At 54.2% G+C, this 23831-nt stretch overlaps 2 protein-coding genes across 2 annotated transcripts; one reads left to right on the top strand and one right to left on the bottom strand.

The window, feature by feature from the left end:
* Positions 1-485: 485 nt before the first annotated feature.
* On the top strand, positions 486-7950 carry LOC131760861 (NUT family member 2G-like). Its single transcript, XM_059070946.1, has 7 exons — positions 486-501; positions 2437-3151; positions 4099-4227; positions 5195-5367; positions 5820-6115; positions 6519-6635; positions 7156-7950. Exons 1-7 carry the CDS (start codon positions 486-488, stop codon positions 7948-7950), a joined length of 2241 nt encoding a protein of 746 aa, XP_058926929.1.
* Positions 7951-11736: 3786 nt separating this feature from the next.
* Positions 11737-22987, bottom strand: LOC131760860 (NUT family member 2G-like). The gene is made up of 8 exons (XM_059070944.1): positions 22972-22987; positions 20322-21036; positions 19246-19374; positions 18106-18278; positions 17358-17653; positions 16838-16954; positions 15527-16317; positions 11737-12055 (listed from the first exon to the last, which is right to left on the bottom strand). The coding sequence occupies exons 1-8, from the start codon at positions 22985-22987 to the stop codon at positions 11737-11739; spliced, it is 2556 nt and encodes an 851-aa protein (XP_058926927.1).
* Positions 22988-23831: the final 844 nt, after the last annotated feature.

Below are 23831 nucleotides of genomic sequence, written 5' to 3'. Positions count from 1 at the left end.
AAGCAACAACCTGGACGAATTTCCAGAAAACTACGTTGAGTGAAAAAAAACCAAGCCCAGTAGGTTACATACTATATGATTCCATTTCTATAATAACTAGGTTGATGGATAAAGAAGTGAAAATAAGGGACCGTCAAGTCCAGCCTCTGGGCCGTGAATCAAAAAAACAGTTTATAAACTGCCTAAAGAAGCACACGCCAATTGTGCTGCCACTGTGTGAGGTGGAAGGAACTTCCGGTTCCTGCCTACCTGCCAGAGCCCTCGTGGAACGACCCCCACCCCACCCTACCCAGAACCCCTAGCCCTCTGCCCCTCCCCCACTGCAGAATGTTTCAGCCGCATTCTGCTGTTTAGATTGAAACTCGTCCCTCCTTTACTTGGATCCTGAGCATCTGCTGAAGCAGGTCACTCTCGGGGTCCTGGTCTTGACTTTTCTCATGGAGGCTACCAGGCAGCAGTAGTCCGTTCGCAAGCCTGCAGGATGGATGGCTTCAGAAGGAGGTAAGCCTATAGGCTGGGGGTGTGTTCTCAGAGAGCCTGCCATCCCTCACGTCCTTCGGGTTCACACGTGACACTTCACTGTGGGCACATAGTTGCACTGAAGTAGAGGGAGACGAGAGCACTGGACGCACAAGGACATTTCACCTGGGGAGACTGGGGAGCCTGAAGATACCAGAGACTGCACTGGGGAGGAGGGGTCATTGGAGGTGGATCAAGAGGAATTGCCCTGGCTATGGAGAAAGGATGGCAGCAGACAGGTTGATTCTTTCTAGAAGGGAGACAGGCCAGTTTGAAACGTGTGTGTAAGGATGTGTGTGCTGTCCTGGTGGTGACACAGGGAGGGTCATGAGGAAAGCCTAGACCAGTATTGTGTTCCTGAGGCACCTGAAGCTTGCCTCACCATATCTTTCTAAGGGATTTGAACAGGAGCCTACTGTATCTAAGGGGGCCGTGGGGAGAGATGTCTTGGTGAGAAAACTATTCAGTGGGGCTGTGTGTGGCCACACCTGCAGGGAAGTGTGGAGAGAGCTCAGCAGGAGGTTACTCTAACTGCCGCAGCCCACACCTCGTCCACTCCTCGCAGCCCAGAGCTCACTTCTCAGTTCAGTTAACTGTTGCCTTGGATTCAACAGGGGATGGGCAACCGTGGAACTTCAGCCAACAGAGGGCTCAGGTTCCTGAGTTGCTCTGAATTCTTTTGACTCTTGTGGAATCGCAGTTTTTCAGACCAACTTCATCTTGTCCAGTATCTCACGGTGGACCTTCAGGCTGCCTTGAGAGGAAGAGATTGTTCATATTTCAGGTCACTCCTTCATGGACAGGGAACAGATGTGGAGTGGGGGTGTTTCGGCTGGAATGTCTATGAAGGCTGCTTCCTCTCTTAAAGGGGGAAGGAGTGTAGCCCAGGGTCAGGAAGACGATCTTCTGTGTTATTCTGAAACGTCCTATGACACCTGTTCTGGTTGATTAGGTGCACCGTGGTGTGTACCTTGTTCTCCTGAACAGGGATGTGTTCCAGAGGAGTTGATCACCATGGCAACTGGCTTATGCCTGATTCTCAGATTGTCTCTCCGTTATTGGGAGCTGGAAGGGGAAGGACCACAGGTGGTCTGTACTCCCACGACCAATGTAACATGACAATTCCCTGGCCCTTATTTAATCCTCTGCAGCCGTCACTGGCTGTGAAACGACAGAATCTAAGGGACAGGCACTTACTTCTCAGACTCCCCCCCACCTCCTAGGAACAGAACTCCTGAGTGATGACAGTGACTCTGGGCACTGGGGAGGGGGTGGCAGGACCTGGCCCATGTTATGGATCTGCTGTGGGTTGTTCTGAGATGCAGGTGCATTCTGGGCCAGTGTTATGGGTTTGTATTGGGATTCCATTAGAGAGATATTTTCCGGCATTTTGTTGTGTTGTGTGAGGCTAGGAAAGAAAGAGGCGATTTATACTGAGCATCAGGAAAGGAAGACTGAGGAGGAGGTGGGGCGCTAATATTTTACACAGTGCCTGTCCACAAAGGGCCTTTGGGTGCCTAGAAGTTACCTTGGAGAAGGTCCCTACCTGCTAGTATGCCAGCTGAGGGGCATTTCTCACAGAGAGGATGTCCACACAGTTCCAGGTCTGGGGAGACAGCCTGTGAGGCTTAGGTGCCGGGGGTGCCTTAGGGAGGCTCTCCAGGTGAATGCTTGCTGAGGCAATTTCTTCTCGGCAGACAGGGGTCAGGGACCTTGGTGGATGCGCGCGGAGTCACCAGTGGAATAATTCTCAACTGGAGTTCAGGGCATGAAAATCACTTGCAGACATTTGCACGCTGCACAGTTTCCCTTGTCCAAGTGTCTCTCACCTGTGGAGATATACACACTGATGCCGCAGAAAGCTTCAGGCCCACTTGCCCATTCTCCTCCATTCACTCCTTTCCTTTGCCTCAACAGCATTTCCAGTGCTGGGAACGGATGTGACCATGAACCCCGGTGCCTCCTTGTCTACTTTCATGGCAGTGCCCCTTCCTCCACCCATTCCTGGCGCCCAGCACCACCCACCCAGGGAGCAGCACCTGCCACCTCCCATCACCCCAGCATTCCCTCCTGGCAGCAGCCTGCTGCTGCCAGCCTTCCCCAGGACGCCTTTGGTGGCTAATGGTGGCCGTGGCCCCAGTGCCCCTGCGGCTGGCAACCTCACTGTCCAAGTCAGGTCACAAGGGAGGCCACTGGAGGCCCCCCAGACTCAGACCTTTATCGTTACTCAGGGCCCCCTCCACTGGAGCGCTCCAGGGGCCCTCAGTGGGAGTGCTGCATGTCCTGCACCCGTATTCTTACCAACCCCTGCGATGGAGACCGTTGTGACTGCTCCAGCTGTTGCAGTTACTCAGGCTGGCAAGGGAGGCTGCACCGCAGGCGTTCCTCCTCAAGCTCCACCACCAGCTGCCCAGCTGGACCCTATCATTCACCCAGTGAACTCTGTGCCATGGCCACATGGCACTTCCTGGGAGGGCAGCCTGGCCACCAACCAGTCCTACGCCTCGCAGGCTGGCTCCTCAAACCCCCAGAGCGTGTACAGTAACTTCCGACGTTGGCAGCGCCTCAAGCCCCTGGCCAGGACACACCTTCCCCAGAGTCCTGATGCAGAAGCTCCTTCCCGCTTTCTCATGTGAACGCTCAGGGGGTCCTGAGCTTATCGGAGCTTTGAAATAAAGAGGAACTGGGGATGGACTCGCAGGTTAGGTTTCTAGGGATACTGGAAGCAAGGTCTGAGGGCGATGACCACGCTATGAGAAGGCACATTGTCGGTCATATGGCTGAGCCTGCCAGTCCATGACATCATGACTGAAATGTGCCTTATCTCAACGGAGCCCACCACCCTGTGAGTCTAGCCACCTTGCTCTTCCACGATTCTCATGGTAATATGGACTGCAGACTTGCAGTCAGACAGGGTCGTGGTGTAAGGTGAGGAGCCAAGGAGTGGATGCCGCACTCTCCTGTGGTGCCGGCTCCTTTCATACAGGACTTGAGTGAACATGGCCGGCGGAGGTCACTTCGGAGGAGGGGGAGGAGCGCGGGCCCAGGAGAGCGCTTTATGCACACCTCGACTTCGTTGTTGTGGAGAATTCCAGGAGGAACAGGGTGATGGTAGAGCTCTCCAAAGGGCGTGGGCTCGCTCCCACTGGAGTTGTGAGCCTGGCAGGCATTTCCATCCTAAACCTCCGGTCCCTCGTAAAAAGAGGACGATCACACGTCGCTCAGAGGACTGTGCAGAAGACTCCTTGGGCTAATCGATGAAGTGTTAGCAGATTGCCTGGCACATGCCACGCCTCGTTGATGACAGTGATTTTTATTATGAAAAGGCAGCCTTGAAGAGGAAAAGAGCTCCCCAAGGCACAGTGTCCCAGCTCTAGCCTGGGAGTGGATGGTGATCCTCGAGTGAGTGTGAGGCGGTGTCAGCAGTAGCCGGGAAGGCTTGTCTTTGCCCTCCCAGACACCTGCCTCTCACCCTCCTGTTGCTCAGTCATGCTGTGTTGAGTGGTGTGTGGTCCACATTGGCAGGTGGGGTCAGGCAGGTGGGGGCTGGGCACGGAGACTGACCCCGAGGGTTTACAGCTCAGCGCTTCGATCCCTGGCCCGCCTGAAGCCCACCATGACGCTGGAGGAGGGACTGTGGAGGGCCGAGCAGGAATGGCAGCGCAAAAGCCACTTGGACCGGATGATCTACTACGAGATGGCGGCAAAGTGAGTCAGCGTCCTGGGCCCAGCCAGGGGCTGCGTGGAGGGTGAGGCGAGTGGGTGAGGGCAGGGTCTAGCCGTGGGGGTGCTCATCAGAGAGGACAAAGGAGAAGGGCTGTCACCCAGAACAGGGTCCCCACAGCCCAGAGGCCCTACTGTCCTCCAGAAACCCCTCCCTCACCTTGAGAGTTTGGGTCTTCTGTCCTTCCTCCACCAGGAGCTCTGCCCTCCCCTGATTTTGACCTACCCTTGCCTTGACATGAAGGTCTCAGGACGGGGCAGGGTGAAGCTGTGAGTCCAGTAGGGGTCCAACTCCGGCCACCTGGCAGCCTGCTGCTTCCTTAGTGGTGGATGGCTGGTGGCCACTGACATAGATTTGGGATCCCCTCTCCTCATGAAAAGTGGCCTGAGTGGGTACCGTGGCATCCCTGAAGAGGCAGAGGAAGCCAGCATGATGTCAGCCCAAGGGTCTCTGGCCCTTCCAGTGTTTGCTCCATGGTAATCCCCTTGGTCTAAGAAACAAAACCAAACAAACGAGCGCCTCTCAGAGGAACGGAAGGCCTCTGCTCTAAGCTCAGCATCCACATGGTCCAGGGTCCTGGATTTGGGCAAGGACCCCTGTGGGGACCACATGCCTGTTCCAGCCTCTGGTTGTCAGCCCTTCATGTGGTTCTGGATGGGGATGGGGGGCATGGGAAAGTGCCCCCTGGATCAGCCATGTGTCTCATTGACCTTGTTCAATTCAGCGACCTGGGTCTATGCTGTTGAATGCCCTCCAGTGCTGGTGAGGCAGGAAGGGTCCCAGATCTTGTTATCGCTTCCAGGAGCAGCTCTCTGCTGTGGACAGCACCTCACAGGGCCTTGACAGCCCCAAGGCACATCCTCTCCCAATCCCTCATTCTTGGCTGCCTTTGTTGGGCTTCAGAACCCAGGCTTTTTTCTCAGGGTGGCCTGTGCCTCCGTCACAACCCAGGTTCATGGAATTTGAGGCTGAGGAGGAGATGCACATGCATAATTTGCAGTCGATGCAGTGCGCGCAGGACATGCCTCCTCCAGCCCCACCGAAGCTGGATCCTCGGGGGCCCCCAGCCCCGAAAGTGGGCCTTCAGCCGGGCACCCAGGTTCCCAGTGGAGTTGAAGGCACAGGTAACAGGGGCCTAGGGTTGGCCACTGTCCCCATGTGGATCCTTTTCCTTCAAGACAGGGGCATTGGTCTTTCAAGCCAAACAGACACCGAGGCGGGGGGTGGGGGCGTGGGGGTCTCAGCTGCCCTTTGTCATTACGGGGTATTGACTTGGTCAGTTTTGTAACTCCTCTCACACCTCCCTGTCAAAGGACCCCACAGAAAGTCTGCCTAAGAAGTGGGCCTGATGGGGGGACCCCTAGAAATTGGAGGTTCCCCACTTCCTTACTTGTGACTCTCGTAGATGCCCCCCTTACCTCCCCTCTCTAACTGTGCATGAGGTTTCAGGTGGTCCTGCCCCGCCCACTCCCACATCAATGTCCCCCAAACAATGCCCTCACCAACGTGCGCTCGGTGGTCAGGAGGTGGACCGGGAGTCCCTCACCTTCCTTCCCTTCCTCCTGCTCTGCTTCAGCCTGTGCTCCCAGGATGTCCAGCCCTAGGGCCCAGCCCTCCCACCGGAAGCCACACAGATCCCAGGGGCCCCCGGAGCCCAAAGCACCGGAGGAGATTCCCCCTGAGGCTGTGAAGGCATATGTGGACGGCATGGACGCACTGGTGGGGCCCGTCCACTCAGCCGCAGGCGAGTCAGATGCAGAATGGGGAGAGGATGGAAATGAGCTGAAGCAGGAAGAGGACGGCACCTACTCGGACCTGGACTTCTTGAGCCACATTGACAAGCTGTGTTCCCAGCAGGACGTTGTCACCGAGGTAGGCTGGGCCTGGAGCCTGGCGTCGAGAAGATGCCAGTGCATGGAACTCTCAGCACCCAAGATCTGGGTTCTGCTCAGGCCGATGGGACTTAAGCTCAGCTCCTGTTCCTGAGCCAGGTGTTAGGGGAGGTGTATGCAGATGTATGTGTGTATATGTCTGTGTCTGTCTGTGTGTATGCCTTTGTGTGTCTGTGTATATGCCTCTGTATATGGGCTCTTTTGTGTGTGACTGTGTATGTGCATGTTTGTGGGTGTATGTGTGTGTGTGTGTGTGTGCCGACCATCCCCACCTTGTGGAGGAGAGAGGGGTGGGTCTCTGCTTTTCACTTTCCCTCCTGGCCTTCTTGTCTCACAGGCCACTCTTGGCCAAGGATGCTCACAGTGTCTTCTTTCTCTCCGAGGTGGAGCCAGTCATTCACCCTCGATTCCGGGCAGAATTGCTTTCCCCAGACCCACAGCTGGATCTCTCGGCCCTAGTTGAGGAGATGGAGCAGGAGGAAGGGCTCACCCCCGAAGAAGTGAGTCAGGGGAGGGAGAGGGACACTCAGGGAGCCAGGGGACCCTACAGGAGGGGGGACGCCAAGTGATCCAATGGACAGGGAAACCCAGATGACCCAGGGGAGCCAGAGGAGGGAGGGATCCCTGGTAGAACAGGGGAGACAAAGGACACCCAGGAGGACCAGGGTACGGAGGGACCCCAGTGACGAGGGGAGAGGTAGGGCCCCAGAACAGGAGGCCCACATGGCTCTGTCCATCCCTCCCCTGCCTGGGAGGCCTGGCATGGGGAAGGGCCCGTTCTGGGGTGGGTGCAGTGCAGGGTGATAGGAAGGAGAGGATGGGGAGCCGGGAGGGGAGGGAAGGACACAAAGCTGGGAATAAGGTGCAGGAGGATGGCAGGAATGCCACAGTGTCTGTATTTGGATTCGAGTCTTGGGGTCACCCATCCCCTCATCCCCCCCAGGGCCATTGTCCCACCACCCAATGCTCCTCCTCTCACACGTGTTGTGGAGCCGTCACTGTCCTCTTCCCTCCTACCAGCTGGTGCAGAAACGACTCCTGGCCTTGAAAGAGGAGGAGGTTGTGCAAGCAGCCCCGAGTCACAGTGCACCCGGAATGGGCTCAAGTCCTTCTGAGTCCGACGACGGCCAAGGTGCCCAGAGGCACGACCAAGACCCCCATCTAGGAGTCAGTGATGAAGCCTGCCCACCAGAGATGGATTGTGAGGCTCCTCATAGGCTCATGGGAACAGACACTGGCCTGAGGAGGCCCAAACTCTTTGTTCCCTCTCGAGGATGTCAGGAGGTCTCTCCATTCTGGTCCGCACGGCGCTTCCCTCTCCAGGGTCAAAGGCGCACTGGCCCTCTACTGCAACCCAGGGGTGCGTCTATAATCAGAGAAGCCTCTGCTGTTTGGCGGGTCCAAGGGCCCAAGTTCGAGTCCAGTGAGGACGAGGTGGATCTCCCCACCCTGGCCTTCCTCTTAGGCTCTCAGCAGAGCCAGCTGCCTTGCGGGCTGTCCCCGAGTCCTGCCCCTGCCTCCACCCTGGCCTCCCGTGGAGGTTGGGGCGCCCAGAGTGGTCCCCGGGCCCGCCCCCCTCAGAGAAGAGGCCTCAGCCCAGCTCCACCAGCCATTCCCGAGTCAAGGAAGCCGGCTGTGTGTGGATGTCCAGCCGCTGCTGAGAAGCTGCCCATCCCCGGGGCCAGTCTCGGGGTCTCTGGGAAGCCAGCCTTGGCTCTGGGGCTACCTCGCCCCTCACAGCCGAGAAAGAGAAAGCATGACCCGTTTGTCACACAGAAGTGTAGGAAGAGGAAGAAGAAGCGCTGCAGCCAGTAGGGAGCCGATGGCCCGGCCCCCCAGGCCGAGACCCCCAGGGCGGCCCCCAGGGGAGCCTAGGGGCTCCTCCTCATTCCAGTGCTGCTCCTGGATGATGCGGGGGGAAGGGACGGAGGGAAGAACCACCAGGGCAGGGAGCGGGACTGGGATTGTGGGGGGTTAGGGAGGTGGGGAAGGTGGGTGTGGGCAGGTGTGGGTGGGAGCAGGACATTTGGAGTGATGTATGTAAATTATGAATAAAGATAGTTTTGGTGGAAATGCTCTCAGGCCACTGTCATCTTGTTCATGTTGAGCTGCTCCACAGAGAGAGATCCTGTGAGGAAGGAAGGATGAGGGAGGTCACAGGAGCTATGGATCTACAGGTGGCCAAACCTTTCCTCCACGTAGACAAGGACGCCTCGGGCCGCCCCTGGCAATGCACAGCTCTTTCCCCAGGGAACCCCTCATCATCCCCCTCTCTCAAGCCTGCTTGGCTAGGGGCCTTGTGGGGCATCTGTACCATCTTCTGCCTCCCTGAACCGTCTGGGTAGGCAGGGCTGCTTTTGTGCCTTTCAGCCCTCTGGACACTAACCCGTTTCTAGGATGGAGACTGGAGACAGCCCTTGTCATTATGGAGCTTCTCTCTGCTTCTCTGAAGTGGCCAGGCAACGGCGCTGGGATGTCCTCCGGCTCATCCAGGGTTTCCTGTGTGGGTGGCCTGACCAGAGAGGAAACGTCTTGGCCGTGGGGACAGGACTGTCTGCCTCGTCGTAGCGGGAGCATCCTCTAGTCCCACTGGGATTATTGCAATGTGGAGAGTGCTGGAGGCAGCTTCCTCTTAACCTCAATGAGGATGCAACAAGGGGAATGGGTGCGGGGAAGTTCATGGGGCCCCCGTGTAACGTGTGTATAAGGGAAATGACAGTTGGGCCCCTTTGTCGAACTCGTGGGATTTTTGTGCAGCATCTCGTTCAACTGCGGGAGGAGGACCCATGTGGCTGTGGCTGTGGCTGTGGGGACTGGCCTTAGGGGCCTATGGGTGTGCAAAGACACCCCAGAACTACTGTCCTTCCCCTTTCCACCCGTGGCTGGACATGTGTGTGTATTGGTATCAACACTGATTTGTATTCCATATAAAACAGGCCCCCTAACAAACTATGACCGAGTTTCACAAGAACAGCTTGCTCACAGGGGCAGCAGGGGTGGGGGAGAGGTGTCTGTGGCCCCAGATAGGGTTGGGAGCTAGGATCCATGCTGAGGAGTGTGGAGGCCTCAGTCACCGTCCTGTGGGTGCCGGCAGACACTTCGAATCATCAGAGCAGGGGAAATGACCCGCTCATAAGGGTGAGACGAGCAAACAATGAGGGGCAGGGAGCAGACCCCTGCTGTCTCCCCGAACTGCCCCACTCGCCGCCTGCTTAGCCCCCGTCATGGCCTGTGCTGGCCCAACTCTGAAGCCCCTTCCTCCTAAAGCGCCCAGATGCTCTGATGCTTTGTGAACTCGCCCAGGGCCTCACCCACCTTCCCTGCTGGCCAAAGCCTCTTCTCCTGCTTCTGAGTTCTGATTCCTTTTCCAGGACCCAGGTGGGGGCTGGGACAGCAGAGACTCCTTAATTCTCCCTCCTCCTCCCTGAGATCTTGACAATCAACTTTGTATGTTTCTATGATTTTAACTACTGTAGATACTTCATGTGAGTGGCTATGATATGTCCTTTTAGGAGTGGCTTATTTCACTTAGCATAATGTCTTAGAGGTTTATCCATGGTGTAGCATGAGACATGGTTTTATTTTATTTCAAGGAGGGAAATATTTCATTGTATTTACAGACCACATTATCCATCTGTTGATGGACATTTGGGATTCTTTACATCTTGGGTAATTTGCATAATGTTACAATGAATGTGGGTGTGCAAATATTTCTTTGAGATCCTGCTTTGAATTCTTTTGGATAGAAACCCAGAAGTGGCAGTGCTGGATGACATGGTAGCTCTATTTTTTTATTTTTTAATTAAAAAATTATTTTTATTTTTGTGGTACGCGGGCCTCTCACTGCTGTGGCCTCTCCCGTTGTGGAGCACGGGCTGCGGACGCGCAGGCTCAACGGCCATGGCTCACGGGCCTAGCAGCTCCGCGGCATGTGGGATCATCCCAGACCGGGGCACAAACCCGTATCCCCTGCATCGGCAGGCAGACTCTCAACCACTGTGCCACCAGGGAGGCCCCTATTTTTAATTCTTTAAGGAATCTTCATAAATTTATCACATTACCATGGGTTATGAAGGCTGGGGTGGGTGCATTGCGAGGCCTCCTGGGATCACATTGGCTGCACAAGGACTCTGTGTCAGGCACATTGGCAGGAAGGAGGACGAGAGCATTGCTTGAAGGCTTATTGCCAGGCCACTAAGTATTGAGTCAGCTAAGCAGAAAGGAGACACCAGGCTCCAACTGCTGGAGGTGTGTGGACACCTTGGGCCAGGCTAGCCTGGGCCCCTAGACAGAAGAGAGAAGTATCCCGTGGGTTTGGGGGCCAGATGGGCAGTGCGTTGGGCCCCTTCAGACTGTGGAGAGCTCCCGCTCTCCATGGGGATGGGTGAGGAGGGTGCTGGAAATCGACTATAGGAGCAGAGGTCTGAGGGCTGCACCTCAGCTCACAGCCTGGCATCGGGCCTCCTCTCTCCATTTCCCACTCACTCTGCTAGACCCGCCACATTCAAAAGCCCTCTATGCTGCAGGCTGGAAACCCCTTCCTCATGGCCTGGGTCAGGTACTCCAGTCCAAGTCATTGTCCTGCCCTCTGGAAACTTCCCTCTACCTCTGTGGGGAGCTGGTCCTTCTTCCTCCAAATCCCACGAGTGACGGTTCTTTACTTTGGGAAAGATCCTTACTACCCTGTATATAGACACCTGGGAAAATGTCTTACTTCCTATTAAAGGCTGAATTGTACCCCCCAAAATTCATATGTTGAAATCCTAACCCCAGTACCTCAGAAGGTGACAATTTTGTTTTTGGTTGCACCATGCAGCATGTGGGATCTTAGTTCCCCAACCAGGGATGGAACCCATGCCCAATGCAATAGAAACGTGGAGTCTTAAAGCCTGGATCTCCAGAGAAGTCCCCGGAATGTGACTTTATTTGGAGTAGAGCTTTTAAAGAGATAAGTGAGTTAACATGAAGTCGTTAGGGTAAGCCCTAATCCAATATGACTGGTGCCCTTATAGGAAGGGAAAATTTGGACACAGAAACACACAGAGGGAAAACAATGTGACGACACAGGGAGAAGATGGCCATCTATCAGCCAAGGAGAGAGGCCTTAGACTTCTGGGCTCCAGAACTGTGAGATGATAAATTCCTGTTGTTTAAGCCACATTGCCTGTGGTAATTTTTATGGTAGCTGGAGCTGACTGAGGCCTGTGCACCGCCATGGCAGGAGTGGTGTCTGCAAGTGAAGACACCTTTCTCTCTGCCTGGCTGGACTTCTTCAGTGTCCTCACCCCTGCCTTCCTCCTGGGATAGTCTCCCTGCCCGGTCCTCTTTCCTTGTCCACGGAGTCAGACAACAGACCTCAAGGGAAAGGATGAGTGGTGAGGATCACAGGGGGGCAATAGGGCCCTAAGACAGGAGGAAGATGACTCTTTCATTAGTTTTTATTTGTTTTTTTCATGCTTGGTTTTTGGCCTGGCAGCATTTGCACAGGAAAGCGAAGAAGGCAGCAGTGAAAGGTGATGGGGCTCGGGGAGGGGAGGGACAGAAGGTTCCAGCGAGAAGACTGGGCCCTGAGGCAGATGCAAGTGCAGAGGGGATTGGGGATCACTGCAGGGCTGTCCATGCAGCCCCAAGCATGAACAACAGCAGGGGCCAGCTCTGTGGAGGCACAAAGGCTGTGCCAGGCCCAGGTGAGCATGCAGCCTGCAGAGTCTGGTATGGAAACAGGGTCTGAGGAGGAGTGGACGTGGGCTCAGGGAGAGGTGTGAGTCTCTGGATCTCTTCGAGCCAGTCGGTGAAGTAGGTGACGCTGGGGAAGATGCTGGGGTAGATGGGATGACGGCAGTCAAATCCCCAGCTGGACAGCCCCATCGGAACCCAGGCACTGACGAAGTCACAGATGAGGGACCCCCCCAGATTCGCCCTAGGAAAGAGATGGGAGTTCATGTGGGTGACTGAGCCAGCTCTGAGAAGACCAGGAAGCCAGGTGGGGCTTTTGAGTCTCTGCCATCCAGGCTCCCTCAGGGGCACCTCTGTGAAAGTCCCAATACCAGCGTCCCACTGCAGAGCAGCCCTATTAAGCCATGCCGGCAGGGACTGGAATCATGCTTTAGGAAGCTCCTGATTGACCCTCATGAAAATCATGGATCTAAACCTATCAACATTTGGACCCCTGTGATCAGGGAGGTCCTGGTGGTCCAGGACAAGGCACTATCCAAGGCCGAGAAGTCATACACAGGCTCTTCTTGGAGACTGGGAATGTGCCATCATCACCTCAGTTCTTCCACTCTGCGCTCCCAAGCTGGGGTGCCTTTAGCCCTCCCCACAGTGTACCCACCCCAAGCCGTTCAATGCCAGGGGAAGGCCTGGTCTCTGTCCACTCCAGGCCTCAGGGATTCATGCAGATCAGCCATGTGGTTGTCTACATTATGATGGATTCTGGGCCAGTCCAAGGGAGATGGGAAGGGCTCCAATAGCCTCCTGGCCCGTGGGAGTTGGCAGAAGGCAGAGGAAGGCCCAACACTAATTGTCAATTGATACAGCCACTAAGGAAAACAGTATTGAAGTTCCTCAAAAAATTAAAAATACAACTGCCTTATGACTCAGCAATCCCACTTCTGGGTATACAGCAAAAGGAAATGAAATCGGTATCGTGAAGAGACATATGCACTTCCATGCTTACTTTTCACAGAAGCCAAGATATTGGATCAACCTAAGTGTCTGTAGATTCATGAATGGATAAACAGACTGTGGTATAGAAACAGGCATATCTCGTTGTCTTGTGCTTTGCAGATACTACGTTGTCTATAGATTGAAGGTTTCTGGCAATCCTGCACTGAGTAAGTCCGTTGGTGCCATTTTCCCAATTAGCATTACTTGGAAACTAAGGTATGTACATTGGTTTTTTAGACATAATGCTATCGCACATTAACACACTATAATATAGTATACACATGACTTTTATATGCACTGGTAACCCAAAAACTTCATATGGGTGTTTTGTGGCAATATTTGCTTTATTTTGATGGTCTGGAACCAAACCTGCAATAGCTCCAAGGTATGCCTGTATAAAATGGAGTATTATTCAGCCTTTCAAATGAAGGAAATACTGCTATTTGTGACAACCTGGATGAACCTGAAAGAGATTATGCTCAGTGAAATAAGCCAGATAAAGAAAGCTACAAACCCTTCATGATACTACTTTTATGTGGAATCTAAAATAGTCATAAAAATAAAATAAAATAAAATAGTCATAGATGTGGGGTGCAGAACAGTGGTTGATAGGAGATGAGGGGATGGGAAAATGGGCAGGTATTGATCACGAGGTACAAAGTTTCAGTTATGCAAGGTGAATAATTTCTGGAAATCTAGTGTACAACAATGTGTATATAGTTAACAATGCTGTATTGTGTACTTGTAATTTGCTAAGAGGGAACATCTGAAGTGTTCTCACCATAAAGAAAGAAGAAAGAAAATGGTAATTATATGAGGTGATGGATATGTTACTTGGCTTGATTGTGGCCACTATTTCAAAAATGTATATGTATATCAAAACATCAAGGTGTATATCTTAAATATATAGTTTTATTTCTCTATTATACCTCATTAAAGATGGGAAGAAGAAAGAAATGAGGTAATGATCCATACCGCAATACAGGTGAACCTTGAAAATTATGCTATGTGATAGAAGCCAGACAAAAATGGTCCCATACTGTATAATTTACATGTATATGGAATATCTAAATAGATATATCGATAGAGACAGAAAGTCGATTGGTGATTGCCCAGGGGTTAGGGAGAAGAAGGCATGGGGAGGGCTTCCCTTTAAAGCAATAAAAATATTTCTGATGCACACAGAAGTAAGGGTTGCACAACATAGTGAATGTACTCAATGCTATTGAATTGTGCCAGTCAAAACGGTTAATTTTATCTCAGTAAAAAATAAAACTTCTCCCCAAGTTACTTTAAGTTCATTGACTGTGTCCAGACCAGTTTTAATATGAATCATATCGATAAGAACAAACAGCCTCAATTCACACCAACTAAACATTCAGTTTAGCAAGGTATCTGTTTTCTAATGGTGTTTTTAATGTCCTAACTTTAGCATACTACCCCATCCTATCGTTGTGGTACAGCAAATGGCAGGAGCCAGAGGTGGAAACCTAAATCAGGCCTTAGAACTCTAACTGAATTTTTGAGACAACGCAACTGGGGGGTTTATGTGTTTCTGCTTCAACATGTTTGTACCTACAATTTCTCATCTTGTTCTACCTGACTTTTAAAAATCTTCTATTCATTTATCTTCAAATATGTAAAGGGTTTATAAAAGCAAGTAAATATCTAGGTATTGTTAGAAAAGAGACAATTTAATGAGGAGCTTTCCTTACGAGTCATATTTTATACTGTTAGAAGAATGAGGCTATCAACTGAATTCTGTTCCCCCGAAATTCACATATGCAAGCTCTAACAAAGTGATGGTATTTGGAGATGAGGTCTTTGGCAGGTAATTAGATTAAACGATGTCATGAGGATTAGGCTCTATTAGTGCCCCGATAAGAAGAAACCAGAGAGTTTTTTCTGTCTCTCTCCACCAAATGAGGACACAGTGAAAAGACAGTTGTCTGCAAGCCATGAAGAGAGCCCTCACCAGGCAGTGACTGTCCCCACGGCCAAGACGTTTCCTCTCTGGTCAGGCCACCCACACAGGAAACCCTGGATGAGCCAGAGGACATCCCAGCGCCGTTGCCTGGCCACTTCAGAGAAGCAGAGAGAAGCTCCATAATGACAAGGGCTGTCTCCAGTCTCCATCCTAGAAACGGGTTAGTGTCCAGAGGGCTGAAAGGCACAAAAGCAGCCCTGCCTACCCAGACGGTTCAGGGAGGCAGAAGATGGTACAGATGCCCCACAAGGCCCCTAGCCAAGCAGGCTTGAGAGAGGGGGATGATGAGGGGTTCCCTGGGGAAAGAGCTGTGCATTGCCAGGGGCAGCCCGAGGCGTCCTTGTCTACGTGGAGGAAAGGTTTGGCCACCTGTAGATCCATAGCTCCTGTGACCTCCCTCATCCTTCCTTCCTCACAGGATCTCTCTCTGTGGAGCAGCTCAACATGAACAAGATGACAGTGGCCTGAGAGCATTTCCACCAAAACTATCTTTATTCATAATTTACATACATCACTCCAAATGTCCTGCTCCCACCCACACCTGCCCACACCCACCTTCCCCACCTCCCTAACCCCCCACAATCCCAGTCCCGCTCCCTGCCCTGGTGGTTCTTCCCTCCGTCCCTTCCCCCCGCATCATCCAGGAGCAGCACTGGAATGAGGAGGAGCCCCTAGGCTCCCCTGGGGGCCGCCCTGGGGGTCTCGGCCTGGGGGGCCGGGCCATCGGCTCCCTACTGGCTGCAGCGCTTCTTCTTCCTCTTCCTACACTTCTGTGTGACAAACGGGTCATGCTTTCTCTTTCTCGGCTGTGAGGGGCGAGGTAGCCCCAGAGCCAAGGCTGGCTTCCCAGAGACCCCGAGACTGGCCCCGGGGATGGGCAGCTTCTCAGCAGCGGCTGGACATCCACACACAGCCGGCTTCCTTGACTCGGGAATGGCTGGTGGAGCTGGGCTGAGGCCTCTTCTCTGAGGGGGGCGGGCCCGGGGACCACTCTGGGCGCCCCAACCTCCACGGGAGGCCAGGGTGGAGGCAGGGGCAGGACTCGGGGACAGCCCGCAAGGCAGCTGGCTCTGCTGAGAGCCTAAGAGGAAGGCCAGGGTGGGGAGATCCACCTCGTCCTCACTGGACTCGAACTTGGGCCCTTGGACCCGCCAAACAGCAGAGGCTTCTCTGATTATAGACGCACCCCTGGGTTGCAGTAGAGGGCCAGTGCGCCTTTGACCCTGGAGAGGGAAGCGCCGTGCGGACCAGAATGGAGAGACCTCCTGACATCCTCGAGAGGGAACAAAGAGTTTGGGCCTCCTCAGGCCAGTGTCTGTTCCCATGAGCCTATGAGGAGCCTCACAATCCATCTCTGGTGGGCAGGCTTCATCACTGACTCCTAGATGGGGGTCTTGGTCGTGCCTCTGGGCACCTTGGCCGTCGTCGGACTCAGAAGGACTTGAGCCCATTCCGGGTGCACTGTGACTCGGGGCTGCTTGCACAACCTCCTCCTCTTTCAAGGCCAGGAGTCGTTTCTGCACCAGCTGGTAGGAGGGAAGAGGACAGTGACGGCTCCACAACACGTGTGAGAGGAGGAGCATTGGGTGGTGGGACAATGGCCCTGGGGGGGATGAGGGGATGGGTGACCCCAAGACTCGAATCCAAATACAGACACTGTGGCATTCCTGCCATCCTCCTGCACCTTATTCCCAGCTTTGTGTCCTTCCCTCCCCTCCCGGCTCCCCATCCTCTCCTTCCTATCACCCTGCACTGCACCCACCCCAGAACGGGCCCTTCCCCATGCCAGGCCTCCCAGGCAGGGGAGGGATGGACAGAGCCATGTGGGCCTCCTGTTCTGGGGCCCTACCTCTCCCCTCGTCACTGGGGTCCCTCCGTACCCTGGTCCTCCTGGGTGTCCTTTGTCTCCCCTGTTCTACCAGGGATCCCTCCCTCCTCTGGCTCCCCTGGGTCATCTGGGTTTCCCTGTCCATTGGATCACTTGGCGTCCCCCCTCCTGTAGGGTCCCCTGGCTCCCTGAGTGTCCCTCTCCCTCCCCTGACTCACTTCTTCGGGGGTGAGCCCTTCCTCCTGCTCCATCTCCTCAACTAGGGCCGAGAGATCCAGCTGTGGGTCTGGGGAAAGCAATTCTGCCCGGAATCGAGGGTGAATGACTGGCTCCACCTCGGAGAGAAAGAAGACACTGTGAGCATCCTTGGCCAAGAGTGGCCTGTGAGACAAGAAGGCCAGGAGGGAAAGTGAAAAGCAGAGACCCACCCCTCTCTCCTCCACAAGGTGGGGATGGTCGGCACACACACACACACACACATACACCCACAAACATGCACATACACAGTCACACACAAAAGAGCCCATATACAGAGGCATATACACAGACACACAAAGGCATACACACAGACAGACACAGACATATACACACATACATCTGCATACACCTCCCCTAACACCTGGCTCAGGAACAGGAGCTGAGCTTAAGTCCCATCGGCCTGAGCAGAACCCAGATCTTGGGTGCTGAGAGTTCCATGCACTGGCATCTTCTCGACGCCAGGCTCCAGGCCCAGCCTACCTCGGTGACAACGTCCTGCTGGGAACACAGCTTGTCAATGTGGCTCAAGAAGTCCAGGTCCGAGTAGGTGCCGTCCTCTTCCTGCTTCAGCTCATTTCCATCCTCTCCCCATTCTGCATCTGACTCGCCTGCGGCTGAGTGGACGGGCCCCACCAGTGCGTCCATGCCGTCCACATATGCCTTCACAGCCTCAGGGGGAATCTCCTCCGGTGCTTTGGGCTCCGGGGGCCCCTGGGATCTGTGTGGCTTCCGGTGGGAGGGCTGGGCCCTAGGGCTGGACATCCTGGGAGCACAGGCTGAAGCAGAGCAGGAGGAAGGGAAGGAAGGTGAGGGACTCCCGGTCCACCTCCTGACCACCGAGCGCACGTTGGTGAGGGCATTGTTTGGGGGACATTGATGTGGGAGTGGGCGGGGCAGGACCACCTGAAACCTCATGCACAGTTAGAGAGGGGAGGTAAGGGGGGCATCTACGAGAGTCACAAGTAAGGAAGTGGGGAACCTCCAATTTCTAGGGGTCCCCCCATCAGGCCCACTTCTTAGGCAGACTTTCTGTGGGGTCCTTTGACAGGGAGGTGTGAGAGGAGTTACAAAACTGACCAAGTCAATACCCCGTAATGACAAAGGGCAGCTGAGACCCCCACGCCCCCACCCCCCGCCTCGGTGTCTGTTTGGCTTGAAAGACCAATGCCCCTGTCTTGAAGGAAAAGGATCCACATGGGGACAGTGGCCAACCCTAGGCCCCTGTTACCTGTGCCTTCAACTCCACTGGGAACCTGGGTGCCCGGCTGAAGGCCCACTTTCGGGGCTGGGGGCCCCCGAGGATCCAGCTTCGGTGGGGCTGGAGGAGGCATGTCCTGCGCGCACTGCATCGACTGCAAATTATGCATGTGCATCTCCTCCTCAGCCTCAAATTCCATGAACCTGGGTTGTGACGGAGGCACAGGCCACCCTGAGAAAAAAGCCTGGGTTCTGAAGCCCAACAAAGGCAGCCAAGAATGAGGGATTGGGAGAGGATGTGCCTTGGGGCTGTCAAGGCCCTGTGAGGTGCTGTCCACAGCAGAGAGCTGCTCCTGGAAGCGATAACAAGATCTGGGACCCTTCCTGCCTCACCAGCACTGGAGGGCATTCAACAGCATAGACCCAGGTCGCTGAATTGAACAAGGTCAATGAGACACATGGCTGATCCAGGGGGCACTTTCCCATGCCCCCCATCCCCATCCAGAACCACATGAAGGGCTGACAACCAGAGGCTGGAACAGGCATGTGGTCCCCACAGGGGTCCTTGCCCAAATCCAGGACCCTGGACCATGTGGATGCTGAGCTTAGAGCAGAGGCCTTCCGTTCCTCTGAGAGGCGCTCGTTTGTTTGGTTTTGTTTCTTAGACCAAGGGGATTACCATGGAGCAAACACTGGAAGGGCCAGAGACCCTTGGGCTGACATCATGCTGGCTTCCTCTGCCTCTTCAGGGATGCCACGGTACCCACTCAGGCCACTTTTCATGAGGAGAGGGGATCCCAAATCTATGTCAGTGGCCACCAGCCATCCACCACTAAGGAAGCAGCAGGCTGCCAGGTGGCCGGAGTTGGACCCCTACTGGACTCACAGCTTCACCCTGCCCCGTCCTGAGACCTTCATGTCAAGGCAAGGGTAGGTCAAAATCAGGGGAGGGCAGAGCTCCTGGTGGAGGAAGGACAGAAGACCCAAACTCTCAAGGTGAGGGAGGGGTTTCTGGAGGACAGTAGGGCCTCTGGGCTGTGGGGACCCTGTTCTGGGTGACAGCCCTTCTCCTTTGTCCTCTCTGATGAGCACCCCCACGGCTAGACCCTGCCCTCACCCACTCGCCTCACCCTCCACGCAGCCCCTGGCTGGGCCCAGGACGCTGACTCACTTTGCCGCCATCTCGTAGTAGATCATCCGGTCCAAGTGGCTTTTGCGCTGCCATTCCTGCTCGGCCCTCCACAGTCCCTCCTCCAGCGTCATGGTGGGCTTCAGGCGGGCCAGGGATCGAAGCGCTGAGCTGTAAACCCTCGGGGTCAGTCTCCGTGCCCAGCCCCCACCTGCCTGACCCCACCTGCCAATGTGGACCACACACCACTCAACACAGCATGACTGAGCAACAGGAGGGTGAGAGGCAGGTGTCTGGGAGGGCAAAGACAAGCCTTCCCGGCTACTGCTGACACCGCCTCACACTCACTCGAGGATCACCATCCACTCCCAGGCTAGAGCTGGGACACTGTGCCTTGGGGAGCTCTTTTCCTCTTCAAGGCTGCCTTTTCATAATAAAAATCACTGTCATCAACGAGGCGTGGCATGTGCCAGGCAATCTGCTAACACTTCATCGATTAGCCCAAGGAGTCTTCTGCACAGTCCTCTGAGCGACGTGTGATCGTCCTCTTTTTACGAGGGACCGGAGGTTTAGGATGGAAATGCCTGCCAGGCTCACAACTCCAGTGGGAGCGAGCCCACGCCCTTTGGAGAGCTCTACCATCACCCTGTTCCTCCTGGAATTCTCCACAACAACGAAGTCGAGGTGTGCATAAAGCGCTCTCCTGGGCCCGCGCTCCTCCCCCTCCTCCGAAGTGACCTCCGCCGGCCATGTTCACTCAAGTCCTGTATGAAAGGAGCCGGCACCACAGGAGAGTGCGGCATCCACTCCTTGGCTCCTCACCTTACACCACGACCCTGTCTGACTGCAAGTCTGCAGTCCATATTACCATGAGAATCGTGGAAGAGCAAGGTGGCTAGACTCACAGGGTGGTGGGCTCCGTTGAGATAAGGCACATTTCAGTCATGATGTCATGGACTGGCAGGCTCAGCCATATGACCGACAATGTGCCTTCTCATAGCGTGGTCATCGCCCTCAGACCTTGCTTCCAGTATCCCTAGAAACCTAACCTGCGAGTCCATCCCCAGTTCCTCTTTATTTCAAAGCTCCGATAAGCTCAGGACCCCCTGAGCGTTCACATGAGAAAGCGGGAAGGAGCTTCTGCATCAGGACTCTGGGGAAGGTGTGTCCTGGCCAGGGGCTTGAGGCGCTGCCAACGTCGGAAGTTACTGTACACGCTCTGGGGGTTTGAGGAGCCAGCCTGCGAGGCGTAGGACTGGTTGGTGGCCAGGCTGCCCTCCCAGGAAGTGCCATGTGGCCATGGCACAGAGTTCACTGGGTGAATGATAGGGTCCAGCTGGGCAGCTGGTGGTGGAGCTTGAGGAGGAACGCCTGCGGTGCAGCCTCCCTTGCCAGCCTGAGTAACTGCAACAGCTGGAGCAGTCACAACGGTCTCCATCGCAGGGGTTGGTAAGAATACGGGTGCAGGACATGCAGCACTCCCACTGAGGGCCCCTGGAGCGCTCCAGTGGAGGGGGCCCTGAGTAACGATAAAGGTCTGAGTCTGGGGGGCCTCCAGTGGCCTCCCTTGTGACCTGACTTGGACAGTGAGGTTGCCAGCCGCAGGGGCACTGGGGCCACGGCCACCATTAGCCACCAAAGGCGTCCTGGGGAAGGCTGGCAGCAGCAGGCTGCTGCCAGGAGGGAATGCTGGGGTGATGGGAGGTGGCAGGTGCTGCTCCCTGGGTGGGTGGTGCTGGGCGCCAGGAATGGGTGGAGGAAGGGGCACTGCCATGAAAGTAGACAAGGAGGCACCGGGGTTCATGGTCACATCCGTTCCCAGCACTGGAAATGCTGTTGAGGCAAAGGAAAGGAGTGAATGGAGGAGAATGGGCAAGTGGGCCTGAAGCTTTCTGCGGCATCAGTGTGTATATCTCCACAGGTGAGAGACACTTGGACAAGGGAAACTGTGCAGCGTGCAAATGTCTGCAAGTGATTTTCATGCCCTGAACTCCAGTTGAGAATTATTCCACTGGTGACTCCGCGCGCATCCACCAAGGTCCCTGACCCCTGTCTGCCGAGAAGAAATTGCCTCAGCAAGCATTCACCTGGAGAGCCTCCCTAAGGCACCCCCGGCACCTAAGCCTCACAGGCTGTCTCCCCAGACCTGGAACTGTGTGGACATCCTCTCTGTGAGAAATGCCCCTCAGCTGGCATACTAGCAGGTAGGGACCTTCTCCAAGGTAACTTCTAGGCACCCAAAGGCCCTTTGTGGACAGGCACTGTGTAAAATATTAGCGCCCCACCTCCTCCTCAGTCTTCCTTTCCTGATGCTCAGTATAAATCGCCTCTTTCTTTCCTAGCCTCACACAACACAACAAAATGCCGGAAAATATCTCTCTAATGGAATCCCAATACAAACCCATAACACTGGCCCAGAATGCACCTGCATCTCAGAACAACCCACAGCAGATCCATAACATGGGCCAGGTCCTGCCACCCCCTCCCCAGTGCCCAGAGTCACTGTCATCACTCAGGAGTTCTGTTCCTAGGAGGTGGGGGGGAGTCTGAGAAGTAAGTGCCTGTCCCTTAGATTCTGTCGTTTCACAGCCAGTGACGGCTGCAGAGGATTAAATAAGGGCCAGGGAATTGTCATGTTACATTGGTCGTGGGAGTACAGACCACCTGTGGTCCTTCCCCTTCCAGCTCCCAATAACGGAGAGACAATCTGAGAATCAGGCATAAGCCAGTTGCCATGGTGATCAACTCCTCTGGAACACATCCCTGTTCAGGAGAACAAGGTACACACCACGGTGCACCTAATCAACCAGAACAGGTGTCATAGGACGTTTCAGAATAACACAGAAGATCGTCTTCCTGACCCTGGGCTACACTCCTTCCCCCTTTAAGAGAGGAAGCAGCCTTCATAGACATTCCAGCCGAAACACCCCCACTCCACATCTGTTCCCTGTCCATGAAGGAGTGACCTGAAATATGAACAATCTCTTCCTCTCAAGGCAGCCTGAAGGTCCACCGTGAGATACTGGACAAGATGAAGTTGGTCTGAAAAACTGCGATTCCACAAGAGTCAAAAGAATTCAGAGCAACTCAGGAACCTGAGCCCTCTGTTGGCTGAAGTTCCACGGTTGCCCATCCCCTGTTGAATCCAAGGCAACAGTTAACTGAACTGAGAAGTGAGCTCTGGGCTGCGAGGAGTGGACGAGGTGTGGGCTGCGGCAGTTAGAGTAACCTCCTGCTGAGCTCTCTCCACACTTCCCTGCAGGTGTGGCCACACACAGCCCCACTGAATAGTTTTCTCACCAAGACATCTCTCCCCACGGCCCCCTTAGATACAGTAGGCTCCTGTTCAAATCCCTTAGAAAGATATGGTGAGGCAAGCTTCAGGTGCCTCAGGAACACAATACTGGTCTAGGCTTTCCTCATGACCCTCCCTGTGTCACCACCAGGACAGCACACACATCCTTACACACACGTTTCAAACTGGCCTGTCTCCCTTCTAGAAAGAATCAACCTGTCTGCTGCCATCCTTTCTCCATAGCCAGGGCAATTCCTCTTGATCCACCTCCAATGACCCCTCCTCCCCAGTGCAGTCTCTGGTATCTTCAGGCTCCCCAGTCTCCCCAGGTGAAATGTCCTTGTGCGTCCAGTGCTCTCGTCTCCCTCTACTTCAGTGCAACTATGTGCCCACAGTGAAGTGTCACGTGTGAACCCGAAGGACGTGAGGGATGGCAGGCTCTCTGAGAACACACCCCCAGCCTATAGGCTTACCTCCTTCTGAAGCCATCCATCCTGCAGGCTTGCGAACGGACTACTGCTGCCTGGTAGCCTCCATGAGAAAAGTCAAGACCAGGACCCCGAGAGTGACCTGCTTCAGCAGATGCTCAGGATCCAAGTAAAGGAGGGACGAGTTTCAATCTAAACAGCAGAATGCGGCTGAAACATTCTGCAGTGGGGGAGGGGCAGAGGGCTAGGGGTTCTGGGTAGGGTGGGGTGGGGGTCGTTCCACGAGGGCTCTGGCAGGTAGGCAGGAACCGGAAGTTCCTTCCACCTCACACAGTGGCAGCACAATTGGCGTGTGCTTCTTTAGGCAGTTTATAAACTGTTTTTTTGATTCACGGCCCAGAGGCTGGACTTGACGGTCCCTTATTTTCACTTCTTTATCCATCAACCTAGTTATTATAGAAATGGAATCATATAGTATGTAACCTACTGGGCTTGGTTTTTTTTCACTCAACGTAGTTTTCTGGAAATTCGTCCAGGTTGTTGCTTTTATCAATAGTTTGCTCTTTTTCATTGCTTAGTTCCTAATATTGAACCAGCCTTGCATATGTGGAATTAATTCTACTGGGTCATAAGGTATCGTGCTATTTATACATGGTTTGATTTAATTTGCTTATGTTTTTGAGAATTCTCGTATGTATCTTCATGAGAGATACTGGTATGTACTTTTACAGTTTTGTACTTTGTCTGCTTTTGGCATCAAGGTACAATGGTCTCATAAAATAAATTAGGAAGTGTTCCCTCTTCTGTTTTCTGGAAGAGACTGTATAAAATTAATCCTTCTTCAAATGTTTGGTAGAATACCCCAGTGAAATCATCTGGGCCTGGGAATTTCTCTTTCAGGAATT

The sequence above is a fragment of the Kogia breviceps genome, chromosome 8, assembly GCF_026419965.1.
Source record: "Kogia breviceps isolate mKogBre1 chromosome 8, mKogBre1 haplotype 1, whole genome shotgun sequence".
Lineage (NCBI taxonomy): Eukaryota > Metazoa > Chordata > Mammalia > Artiodactyla > Physeteridae > Kogia > Kogia breviceps.
The sequence above is the reverse complement of the archived record's forward strand: the minus strand, read 5'-3'. Positions and strand labels throughout refer to the sequence as shown.